Raw genomic sequence first — 13574 nt, forward strand, 5'->3', positions numbered from 1 at the left:
TGAAATTTTCCAGACCTTAAAAAGACTAAAGATTAGTCGAATGTTTGTTCACCGGACCATCTAGAGATTCACTGAAACCGGGTCTGTTAAGGATCGCCCAAGGGAGGGTCGGCCTCGAACTGTATGGACCGCAGCGGCGCAGAAGGCAGTGGCGGCTCGGATACGCCGAAATCCTGTCCGGAAGCAGTCAGTCTTGGCGCGGGAGCTCAACATGTCGCAAAGATCAATGTCCAGGTTGCTTAGTGAGGACCTTGGACTTAGAGCTTATCGCCGAAGTACCGGACATTACCTCGATGCACGGTTGAAGAAGCAGAGGGTGCTGAAATGCAGACGCCTGCTGCAGCGTTACGTCAACAATGGACACCGAAGAATACTCTTCACCGATGAGAAGATTTTCACCATTGAAGAGAGTTTCAACCGCCAAAATGATAGGGTGTATGCATCTTGCTCTCGGGAAGCCCGTGAAAAAGCTCCGAAAGTTCAGAGGGGCCATCATCCCTCCTCAGTTATGGTTTGGTGGGGGGTGAGTTATTCTGGAGCCACCCAGTTGCATTTTTGTGAAAAGGGGGTTAAAACCAGCGCAAAAGTGTATGAAAACACGGTATTGGAGCCTATTGTAAAAGACTTAAACCAGACATTGTTCCGGAATCAAAATTGGAGTTTCCAGCAGGATTCTGCTCCAGCCCATAAGGCGAGGTCAACGCAAGAGTGGCTTGAGTGTCATGTGCCTGACTTCATTTCTACCGCAGACTGGCCGTCTAGCAGCCCGGACCTCAATCCCTTGGACTACAAACTGTGGTCAGTCCTTGAGGGGATCGTCTGTAAGAAGAGGCACCCCACAATTGAAAGTTTGAAGCGTTCGTTGTTGGCAGCAGTGGCGGATTTCCCAATGGAGACTATGCGTGCTGCAATAGATGAATGGCCAGAAGGACTTAGAGCCTGTGTGAGCGCAAAAGGTGGTCATTTTGAAAACTGATTAGTGCTATGTGCGTCAAAAACATGTAAGTACAACATACTAAAAGATCATTAAAATATTTCAAGCCGTTTTCGAGTTTTCAATTAATTAGTTTGTAACAGTATTTATGGCAAGACTGGGTATATCAGTAATTCAGAGTTACAGTATAACCCCGATTATACGTCACTCTATTAAACGAGTGGCGGATTATCCGACTGTCTATTTCTCGCTCTTCTTTTTCTTCAGAAATAAATAATTTATATGAAGTACTGTTTTGTGAAAGTAGGTTCTACATGTTTTTGCTAGAGAGTGTCATTACAAGCCTTTATCGTTACACAACATTGTCTACTGTTCGAATTGCCGTTCTATAATATAACTTGTATATAAAATGTCTTCCACGGATGATAACAGAAAACGTGTTGTGCTAAGTATCGAAAAAAATGGAAATAATTGAATGGTTTGAGAAAGAGAAACTGTGGCTCACATTCTCGCATTAGGTTACGAGATTGGAGTTACAACTTCGAGATTTAATAAAAAACAAGAATAAAGTGTAAGAAAGTATGTAAATCTACAACATGAGACCTCCTTTATTCCTATCTTTCCTGAGACAGTCATTACAAAGGGCTTCCTTGCTCCTTAAAAACTCGTCGTTGACAACCAGACTTAAATTAGTGAACTTCTGATTCACTACCTAGCGAGTTAAATACAAGACCATGGAGGAAATAACGAAATCTTTCATTGTAGGGATTATCAGATTTTTCGATCAATGTTCAATCCACCCCCTTCATTATCACGGATAATAGAGGTGGTATTAAAGTACTCTGAGAACTTTTAAAAATATAGATCAGAGTGCATAAAACAAGAACTCCATTTCACAAATATAGAACATAACATCCAAATTTTTGTTTTCAATTGTTTCATTTCGGTTGCTATGACGATATTTATTTCGAAATATATCAGACCAAAGTCACTCTGTGATTACTACATTCCTCGAAATAATAGTTTACCCTGAACACATTTCTTGGCTTTCTTCCGTTTCCGCAACATTTTTCTCCTTTTCTTCTTGAGCTTCCCTGGAGTTTCCTCGTTGCCTGACTTCTCAGCATCTGCATCAGCTTCATTGTCGCTACAGGTCTGTAGCTTGCCAGCCGGACACTTTGAGTTGGACACAACGTCAAGCTTCCTACACGTAGACTTTGAGCCTTCATTTGCCTTCAAAGCAGATGCCAACCTGCACAGAAAAATCATAATTCATTACTTACTTACTTATGGCTTTTAGATCCATTGCCGCCCTCACATAAGCTCGCCATGGGTCCCTATCCTGAACAAGATTAATCCACCTTCCTGAAATCCATTTTAATATTATCATCTCATCTACGTCTCGGCCTCCCCAAAGGTCTATTTCCCTCCGGTCTCCCAACCAATACTCTATATGCATTTCTGGATTCGCCCATATGTGCTACATGCCCTGCCCATCTCAAATGTTTGAATTTAATGTTCCTAATTATGTAGGTGAAGAATACAATACGTGCAGTTCTGCGTTATTCTCCTGTAACTTCTTCCCACTTATCTCCAAATATTTTTCTAAGAACCTTATTCTCGAACATCCTTAACCTCTGTCCCTCTCTCAAAGTGAGAGTCCACCTTTCACAACCATACAGAACAACCGGTAATATAACTGTTTTATAAAATCTAACTTTCAGATTTTTTGAAACTAGACTAGATAACAAAAGTTTCTCAACTGAATAATAACAGGCATTTCCCATATTTATTCTGTGTTTAATTTCCCCCCGAGTACCATTTATATTTGTTACTGTTGCTCCAAGATATTTGAATTTTTCCACCTCTTTGAAGGATAAATCTCCAACTTTTATAGTTCCATTTCGTACAATATTCTGGTCACGAGACATAATCATATACTTTCTCTTTTCGGGATTTACTTCCAAATCTATCTCTTTACTTGCTTCCAGTAAAATTCCCTTGTTTTCCCTAATACTTTGCGGATTTTCTCCTAACATATTCACGTCATCCACATAGACAAGCAGCTGATGTAACCCGTTCAATTCCAAACCCTCTCTGTTATCCTGAACTTTCCTAATGGCATATTCTAGAACGAAGTTAAAATGTAAAGGTGATAGTACATCTCCTTACTTTAGCCCGCAGTGAATTGGAGAAGTATCAGACAGAAACCGGCCTATATGGACCCTGATCTATGTTCCACATTCATTACACTTCGAGATTACTTTAACAAAATACCTCAGTCTATGTATGAGCTACTGTGTTGGTATCATGATCAGGGTCATATTTTCCGATACCTGAATGGTCATTTACTCTGTTTTGTCTGTTATTCTTGGTTAGCCCAAACAATTTGACTTTTTTTATATAAGTGTTAGTGAGTGGCAAGAACATATTTATTGATTCTTAACCCATAACAGTTCTGTGTCAATACAGACTTACAGAGTTCACTAAGGAGTCCTTAACTTATGTCTGACTTCAATCCCCTAAAAGTTAATGCTTAAATTCATAAAGTTCAATCTGTCTTACTGCTGCTTGTGTTGTGATGACTCCTTTGTATCACCCTCGCTGTGCTCATCTTTTTCTTCATCCTCCTCTTCGTCTTCTTCCTCTTCATCCTCCTCCTCTTCTTCAATATCCAAGTCCTCAATTTTAACACTGCCTGTAATTTTAACATTATACTCAATCTGTACTCCAGAACTGACATTCAAGCAACTATGTTTGGGGATATTTCATGATTTCATTTCAAAACTTCCCAGTCTAAGCAACTATTTGTTTCAATTGTTAATCACATTTTAGGTTCTATCTTCTTAAATCCCACTTTGAAATTTCAAAAGATGCTTCCATACTATGATACTTTATTTCCCTTATATGAGAACAATCTTTTTATGATGTCTTTAATGTTATTATGAAGAACAGATATAATTATTTGATAATAACATATTTTCTTAATGAAATTAATTTTTTCAACTGAATACAGGGTCATGCCATAGTGACACACGTAACATTTTTTAAGTAACTATTATGATACTTAAATTTGAAAGCATATTCAATTGTTTTTACATCTCATTCATTTGTTCCGCAACTTTTGTTTTCTACCGTCGCCTGGTAACCTGGATTGTGGTTACTGTTCATTAGAGCTAAAGAGAATAAAACTACAAAGACTACTATTGATTAGAGGTTATTTCAGGTAGTGACACAACCTAATATTAAGGAATATTATGTTGTGTATTATAAACCTATTCTTTAAAAATGTAAAACAGGATAGAGGATAATAAAACTCGAAGTTTTGATTTACGTTATTTATGTATGGTTTTGACACTATGGCAATATCATGTAGAGAAGACTATATTTCTGTCTAGCCAACAATGGAGCATTTTTTGAACATTTGATTTTGTAAATTTTAATCAATTAAATTTAGGAAATTGTCTAAAATAAACTGTGTTTTCATCCTAAAACCAATTGATAATAACAATCCAGGTTTCCAGGTGATGATGGAAAACAAAAGATGTTAATGAGATGTCCCATAAGTGGTGAAGAGGGGATATGGTTGGTGGAGCTGTCTGACAATCCTCCCAGCTAGGTAATATGAACCTGCTAACCAAACAGTTTGGGGTTGTATGTATTGATATAATTGCCTTAACATAAAAATATGGTGCATACATTAAAAAGGTTATATTTTTTGCTACATCACTCTTCTATATTGGAGAGCAAGACAGTTAATGGCTTTATGCCAAGAATAAGGTGTCGGTTAAGAACAACAATAACTGAATACTTTCAAATTTAAGTATCATAACATAGGAGTGTCATATGAAATTTCAATGAGTGGTTGAAATCTAAAATGTAATTGACAATGATTTTAAACTACCCCCTTAATATCTAAATTGATGCGTTTCTTGTTTAAATTAAATTTAGTTGTAATAAAAGTTATTCAGACTGGGATTTTTTTAAACGAAAGCCTGGTATTAAATTTTTTAATCAGAGATTATCCTGAAAGAAAATTCCTATCAACACATGATTCTGAAATAATGTACAAATGCAGACGAAGATATTTACAGTGTATATTGCCAGTCCAATGCAATTACTAGCAAGACAACTATGATTAAAATTGGCCATTGCATCAGTGACTAATAAGGAAGAAGGGAAGAGTTAAAACAGATATCCACTAGAAAAACCCTCACACAGCATATGATAAAGTTCAGGTTTCCTTGTACTTAAAATTATATTATGTTAATTAAATCTGTATCACAGAGCATACCATCAGAACTATCTCCGTCAGCTACATCATGATGAATTCGCTTCTTGTGCTTTCTGGCTTGCTTGCAAGGAGTGGGTCCTTCACTAGTCTCACTAGGGGTCTTGTGTGCGTCACTCTGCTGTGAACTATCTGCCTGCAAGTAGAACAACCAACAACATATCTGATAACTCCCCTTCTAACATTTCATGATCAAGCTGGCTCATATCAGAGGTGAGAGACAAGTGAGTTTACTTAACTGAGTGTTTACTCGAGACCAGTAACTGCATTTCTTTTATATCCCAGGTCAGCTGTGGATTTTAAAAATCTTAGTTCCTCTAAAAGTTGAACAGGTATGTCCAAGCTCTTCTTTAGTTTTTGTTATTGTAATTTTAAGCTTACAAAAATGATCAATGTAGCACAACAGTAGACTTTCTATAGTCTATCCAGGATAAGAACAGCCCTTGATGTAAACACTCACTGAAGTAGGGGAGCCTGTTGTACCTTTAAACACTTTTCACATTTTATTTTTTTTAATTTTGGGAAATGATATATTTTAAATTAAAAAATACTTTAAATAATTATTGAAGATTCCTTTGCAACTTCGTGTATATATTTTTCTGTTCTACACATCTATTAAGGATGGAAAAAATAAAATGTAATATGTTCAAAGGTACAACAGGTTCATGTACCTTATAACATACTCTCTTTTAAGTTGGAACGCATGTAATTTAGGTGAGAATGTAGTTGTAAGAACTGACAATCATATTTAAAATGTATTTGCAATCATAAACCATAGCAGGCTTCTCTGATTTAGATTTTATTTCCTGGAGGAACAAGAATTACTTCAACAGCTTTCTTCAAGGCATCCGGATCAACTGGGGGACCTCTTAATTCCAGACCTACTTCGTGACATGATCTTAAAATAAAAGAAAGACAAAAACCAGTAGTATTATGTACCTTGGAACATGTTCCATGGTACAAGATGTTCTGTGTTCAAAGGTACAAGAGAGTGCATTTTTAAACAAATATGGCTCCGAAAACTAGAGATTCGAATAAATCATGGAAATTAAAATATGTTATTACTCACCAGATGATAGGGAACACACCGTACTTAATGGATGGTAACAAATACAATCGGGTTTTATGTTAGATAATATACATCAATGAACGAAATGTTTACTTTTGGTACTGAAAAAGATTCTTTCGTTCTCAGAACTCACACTCTGCAATACACCAAACCAAAACTACGACCAGAGCTACTTAACGGCTTTCTCTACAGTCTACTTCAGTTTCAGTCCTCTAGGTAATAGCAAAAATTAAAAAACAAAAAATGTTCAAAGGTACACTATGCTGAAGGTACAACAGTCTCCCCTACTCAAAGCAGGAGGAAAGGAAGAGTTCTTTACTTTTCATGTTTTCTTGGGTATATACGAATTATTAACAAATGAAAGTTTATTATAGTAAGAGAGTAGTAGAGAATAAATATGGGAAGAAGAAAAGAGTACAATAACAAAATAAGGAAGAGGAGAGACAAAATAAAAAGAAACAGAAGAAATTAAAGGAGAAACAAGAAGAGAAAAAAGAAGAGGAAGAGAGACTAGTGACAGTGTAGTACAAGTGTACAATTTGAGGTGTATAAATACCTGTTCGTCCTCTGAATTACTGCCTTCCATACTGACGCTATTTTCACTGCTGCTCATTTCACGATGTCTTCCTTTCAGATTAACCATCGAAGTTTTCCCAAGTCCTAGGAAAGGGGCTTCACTAGTTATCTGACTGTAGGTGCCGCCACTGGTCCATATAAATTTGATCAACGCAGATGCAAGATACAAGCTCTGGAAAAAAAAAAAAAAATCTATATATATAATTTGAACTGGTAATGGAAATTACGGGAAAACAGCTGAATGGATTTTAATGAATGACTTCTCATTTTGAAGCTTGGAACCCAAAGATTTTCAGAAAAATAGTAGTTTTCAGTGAAATGTCAATTTTCCTATTTTCCAAAATCCATCTGTCGTCAGTTTTGAGACCTAGAATAAAACAAAACACACATACTAAATAAGCAATATTACACGAAGGCCATGACCTGCAGGATTGCTGACATATTTAGAACAAATTCTGTGACATCATAATGACAACAATATGTCGATCTCCAGTTGCATAATTTTTATAACATCTCTATAATTTGTTATTAAAAACTTTGAAGACTTACTAAAAACTTTCAAGACTTTACAGGTCTGATTCTGTGGTGTGTAATTTTCTGAGTACAGCGTGTATTAAAAACTACGAAACTTGAGATGGTTTGATGACATTATCACCATATTATTATATTATGTATTATATTATTATAGTTAATACCATGATATGAGTATTTGTCAGTGATATACATACTTCCACATGAAAAATCCACTGATCGTCCTGATATTGTTACTTGCGTTTTCGCTTTTAAACTAAAAAACTGAAGATGGATAGGTTCAAGAAAAAGTATTTGACATAAAAAGAACCATTCAGAGGGAGTATGTTTCATTATTATGAAATTAAATAACTTTTAAAATGACTGGTAGGCCTATTCTTCATTGAAAATAAATCTGAAAAATTTTTATTTGAACTTCTAATGAACTTAGTTTACAGCATTTGCTGCACAAGCCACTAGTATATATATATAATTGTCGACAAGTTTCATCACCATACAATTTACATATTTTACAACAATTCAGTTTATCATGTTACGAATGACCACTGAAGGCATCAGCACTATTAATTTGTCATGTCACTTAAGTAGGAAGAATATAATGAAGGTAGACAATTCTTAGTCATGTCACAATAACGCTTACAAAGAGAGAGGGTCCACCATGTGGAGTAGTGGTTAGCATGGCTGATTACAAAACTAGCAGGCCATGCTTCGAATCCTAGATGGAACAAATTGCCAGTTGGGGTTTTTCTCAACCAATTAGAAGCAAATGCCGGGCAATTTTCACTGTTGCAACTTCGGGTTGATTTCGTCGTCATTAATTTCAACTTCATCTATCATCATACAATAGTTACAGGTCGATACATGTTGCAGCAGGATGTAGTACCATTGACTTGCATACATTTGACATCATTCTGATAAAGCTGTGGAACTCTCAGGAGGGACAGAGGAGCATTCATCGGGTGAACTATGTTGGAACTGAATGTTGTGTAGCTGATCCCATACATGGTACCAAACAGTGAATCACAATACTTACAGGAATGCAGTCCTATGGATTTCAACAATCATCCATACAAAAGGAGTGGTAAGCACAATGAATAGGGATGTCGTAAAAAAGTGAATAAAATACATTAAGTCATGTAATATGCGCTCCTGTACATATATGACGTGTATCGTCTCAAGTGCAGGCAGTAATGCCGTAACACGACACTACGAGAGGAGTTCGGCCGGCGTCGTGAATCGGGTCCCGGCATAGCTCAGTTGGTTAGAGAGCACTCAGCGCGCACAGCTGAGAGGTCCTGGGTTCGATTCTCGGTGCCGGTACGAATTTTTCTCGTACTTAATGGTATAAAAACAAACTGACTAGTCATACTAGTCGAGCAAAATATAATGAGGTGGGCGAGACCTCATTCATATTTGATACATTAAAGTCGGTAAATGAAATGACTGTATTTAAATATGTAAATTGTGAAAAAAGTTGGTATTTAAACATGTAAATTGTGAAGAAGAAAAAGGAGCATCTTCTGTGGATCTCCGAAGAAAGAACCAAGGAAGAGACTAGTTGAATGTTTTGTGTGGAGTGTGACATATGGGACAGAAACATGGACATATGACGAAATGAACAGAAGTGACTAGAAGCATTTGAAATGTGGATATGGAAAAGAACAAAACGTGTGAAATGGACAGATAGAGTAAGAAATGAAGTTGTGTTGGATAGAGTGGGTGAAGAAAGAATAAATAAACTGATCAGGAAGAGAAAAATGAATTAGTTGGGTCACTGGCTGAGAAGAAAGTGCCTACTGAAGGATGCACTGGAAGGAATGATGAACGGAAAAAGAGTTCGGGGCTGAAGAAGATATCAGATGATAAACGACATTAAAATATATGGATCATATGAGGAGACTAAGAGGAAGACAGTTGGGTTTGCAGTGAAAAACCTGCTTTTGGGCAGAACACTATGAATGAATGAATCGTGAAGAAAATGTTTGTTGCATACTCTTGCTAAAAATGTGGTTAATATCGTTTACAAGTTTCTTCTTATTCTCTTAATGTGTAACAAACCTAAGCATTGCACATGCGCAACACACAGGTTTTCATTTTACACAGCTGAGCAGCTATGCTTTGCACATGATAAAACATGTAAGACAAACCCATTTTCGTAGTTATTTGAATGTTTTATTGTCGAAAATAAAATAATGGGATTTTGTAATCAGAGTAGGATTCAGTGATATTCTCAAAAAAAAAAAAAAAAGTTTAACACAAAAAAGTGAGGGATTCGCAAAATCATGTACACTAATCTCCTATTCTCCAGCTCAACTCCATGGGATTCATATAAGGCCCGTAACACACTTGCAGAGTTTTCGCCAGCGAGAAATGTGTTGCGAGAAAATTAAAAAATTGATAACATGGATTCACACACTGGAAGAGATTCTCGCTCGAGGCGAGTTTCTCGCTGGAATCGGTAGCTCAGCGAATTTTCTTGACACATTTATCAAAGATGTTTGACATTTATACTCTTTATAACGATTGAATGTAGAAAAAGATATCACAGGTGGTCCTTATTTGAAAATGAGGAAAGATGGCTGATAATTGCAGTCAGAAACTTATCGAACTTGTACGATGTCACCCGTAGGCCTATTTATATGATACACGGGATGAAAACTATAAAAACACGAAACTTAAAGAAGAAATCTGGAGACAAATATTAGATTATCTGAAAATAAATAGGGCTATATTTTATTTTGATGAGATTTAATAGTATTGATTAAACATTTGAAATAATGTATCTATGTCTTAACAGTTTACATAATTTTAATCAGAACATAGCAAAGAATCCTCTATAATATCATGAATGGCAAAACACTGAGGTCCATTCAACCTGAAATAACACCTAAACGTATCATCATTCAAATCGAAACCAGTGTCCAAAACTCGCCCTTATTTTCGTAAGATACAATATAATTTTCAGGTATTCCTGGCTTTAATTTTAGGCCTACTTTTTTTTTCATTAACGAAATATGTTCATGTAACTCCATTTCCTCATCATCTGAATACTCAGATTCAACATAGTGTTTGTACGTAATTTGTAAAGTATGACAATATACTTACAGGTTATATATTTAAGTACGACAATATACGTAAATACATAACCTATAATATTTCCCCCAACGAGTGATTACTATAATCAGAAAATGCTTTCTGCATGAAGGCAGTGCATAGATGATCATAGCGAGGTGTGATCTGTGATAGCGAGAACTCGCCAAGTGTGTGGAGGAAGGCTCTTCGCCTCTTTCTCACAACAATTTCTCACCAGCGAAAACTCTGCAAGTGTGTTACGGACCTAATGAAGATCCAACCTTTGCATATGTTCGCATAGCAAAGAAAATACTAGAAAGAAAGCAAGTAATCGAGAATCGTGGAAATTCTTCGAGAGATTTCCATAGCAACAGGGAACCCTGTGCTCTATAATATCCTTGAAATGGGAACTTTTCATGGGACATATAAAACAAACAATTTACAATTCCTCAGTGGTCTTACCTGTTCTGTGTGGTCCTTTGGTTCCAGCTTGCAGAGCAGGTTATACAGATGTAGGACAGGGCCAGCTTCCAAATTTTTAATAAGTGGAGGCAACAAGTCATGAACCTGTTTGCTGCAGTGTTTGAGCTGGGCGGCTTGCCAAATAATATCAATGTGTTCATTCGTTATTTTACATTCCATTGCTAAAAAACTTAATATTATATGGCTTTGCTTGATCACCTGGTGAACATAAGTAACAGGGCATGTATAATTCTAAGTTCATCAGATTGCAATTAAGAGGTGGATTCCAAACTGGCCGAAGACCAAATGACAAGTTATGAGAAAAATGACAAAAACTGATAAAATAAATTTAGATCCGTTTGAAAAAACATTTTGAAGTTTTTTAAATAAATTTACACAGTTATAATATAGGCTTCAAAAGGATGAATTGAAATGTGAACAAAGTTAAAAAAAAAAAAAAAAGGATTTAGAACATTTTGGACTCCACCTCTTCAATTAGCATTACAATTTTTAATCACAATAAGCACACAAAAAAAGACACATATGAGAAGTAGTTAGATTGTTGATTAATGGAATTCCTCAAGGATCAATATTAGGTCCCCTACTTTTTCTAGTGTTTATAAATGATCTTGCCCCCCTAATAAAAGATGTAGGTCATCCCATATTATTTGCAGAAAACACAAGTATAGTAATTACAGCCAATAACTCCAACACATTCCAATCTTCAACAGAAGAAATTCTCTTCAAAATATGTGACTGGTTCTCAGTCAATAAATTAGTATTAAATTGTAACAAAGCTAACATAATTCAATTTAAATCCTGTGCAAATTCAACCTCACAAATTTCAAGCGCAATAATTAACAATAGATCCCTATTAGAAACAACAACAACCAAATTTCTTGGCTTAAAAATCGATAATGTGTTAAATTGAAAAATCATATTAAAGAATTATCCCCAAACTAAATTCAGCATGTTTTGCTAAAATCGAGAAAAAATGATTCCGGTGCATTTTTTCCAAAAACTGATCATCCAAAATAAATAAAAAAATGTCTGTACATTAACCAGACTCAAAAGACTAAAAATATGTACGGATTTTGCTGTGACATTCTTGGAAGAATTTTTAAAAAACATTAAATTAAAAGAAAAAATTGTGGAATTAAAAAAAATTATATCTCAATTCTTGTTAACATTCTTCAATTTGTAGTACGTATTTGCTCACGTAATTTGCGCACTTTTAATTAACTTTGGCCACTGAAAAATTGGGGTGCGTAAAATATGCGGATTTTTCAAATAAGAGGTCCTGTTCTGAGTTTATCTCAACTGGTATATGTATAGGTAAGTATTTACGGTAGGGCTAATTTTCTATACTGGTAACTTGTCTCTACCAAGGACAAGCATTGTTAAAGTAGCGGGACTTTGGGGTTTCTTTCTGAAGCAGGTACTTCAGTTGCTGGTGAATGACCTACGATGGACTGTAGGGAAGGAAAATCCCTACTACACTGAAAAAAATATGTATGTAAAATGTGTGCGCAAAATACACGGAGCAAAAGTAAAGTTCAAAATAATCCCTTAAAAATTAGAGTGCGCAAAATACGCGGGGGCGCAAGTTACGCGAGCAAATACGGTAGGTATTATTAAAGATTAACATTAGGTATTAACATTGTCGAGATAGGCAGTAATTGTTCATAGCAAAACTCTAATTTTTTCCCAAATAATGTCTGCACTATATCAAACACAAATGTCTTTCCAAAACCCTGTGTCCTTAGACAACTGCTTTGCAATGATGCATGCGTTCAGATGTTCCTGCTGCAAAAAAGCAGAAACAATGTAATGTCAATTATAACCATTTTCTTGAGATTATATTTGACTGGGCATTGTCCAGTGGGCAGGACAGGGATGTTACTTAGATGAAATCTGATCAGAGCCAGAAATTGTTTTTGGATATGCTGCCAATATACTGTAATAAATTTTCCTGCTTGCTTGATATTTGGAATACTTTTCCAGCAGGAATATTCTTTTTTCCCCCCCTATTTGGATTTCCACTTTCATTAAGTTTTTGAAACAGCCACAAAATTGTCCTAGTCCAACAACAATGGATTAAAAGATCTAACCCAGGTCAATCTGACAGATTGCAGGAAGAAACATACCGGTACCTTAAGAACAACAAATTAAGTTAAATACGGTCAGTGCTGCTACCTACCTCAACATGAAGATTTGGACCAAATATATGCGATATTATCTGATTCTCTATCAACCAATTGGCCAGGTTTTGGCCCACATTCTCCACTTCTATAATACTCTCATTGTTGCACAGTTCGTTGAACATGTTGATATGGCTGTTGATCTGTGCAATGCCAGCCAGGCGCATGGTCAGCGTGGAGCTGGTGAAATACTTGAAGGCCAAGTCCAAGCCATCACGATCAAAAGTCAAGGGAGAATCCAGCGGGTCTTTGACTGCACTCCACATGAAGTCTGAGGAGAGACAAGCACACATACATGCAAACATACCGTGGAGACATTTCCCTCAAAATAAAAATTTCATCCCCAAATTTACTTGATGGGAAAAGAAATAAAATACAATCCTAACTCAAAAATTTTAAGGATATATTGGCTGAAAAGTTATTATAGGTAAACCACAT

The 13574-nt window shown here is 35.9% G+C and overlaps 1 protein-coding gene across 4 annotated transcripts in view; it reads right to left on the minus strand.

Annotated features, from left to right (window-relative positions):
• Window positions 1-13574, minus strand: part of puf (ubiquitinyl hydrolase 1 puf) — a 153518-nt gene that overhangs the window by 120033 nt on the left and 19911 nt on the right. For all 4 annotated transcript variants that reach the window (XM_069827170.1, XM_069827163.1, XM_069827112.1 and 1 more), the window contains exons 4-9: window positions 13136-13407; window positions 10936-11154; window positions 6851-7042; window positions 5229-5361; window positions 3500-3632; window positions 1963-2186 (exon numbers count right to left, since the gene is read on the minus strand). In XM_069827170.1, the coding sequence (XP_069683271.1) occupies window positions 1963-2186; window positions 3500-3632; window positions 5229-5361; window positions 6851-7042; window positions 10936-11154; window positions 13136-13407 (1173 nt within the window). The remainder of the gene's footprint in view (window positions 1-1962; window positions 2187-3499; window positions 3633-5228; window positions 5362-6850; window positions 7043-10935; window positions 11155-13135; window positions 13408-13574) is intronic.

This window comes from Periplaneta americana, chromosome 1 (assembly GCF_040183065.1).
Source record: "Periplaneta americana isolate PAMFEO1 chromosome 1, P.americana_PAMFEO1_priV1, whole genome shotgun sequence".
In the NCBI taxonomy this organism is placed as follows: Eukaryota; Metazoa; Arthropoda; class Insecta; order Blattodea; family Blattidae; genus Periplaneta; species Periplaneta americana.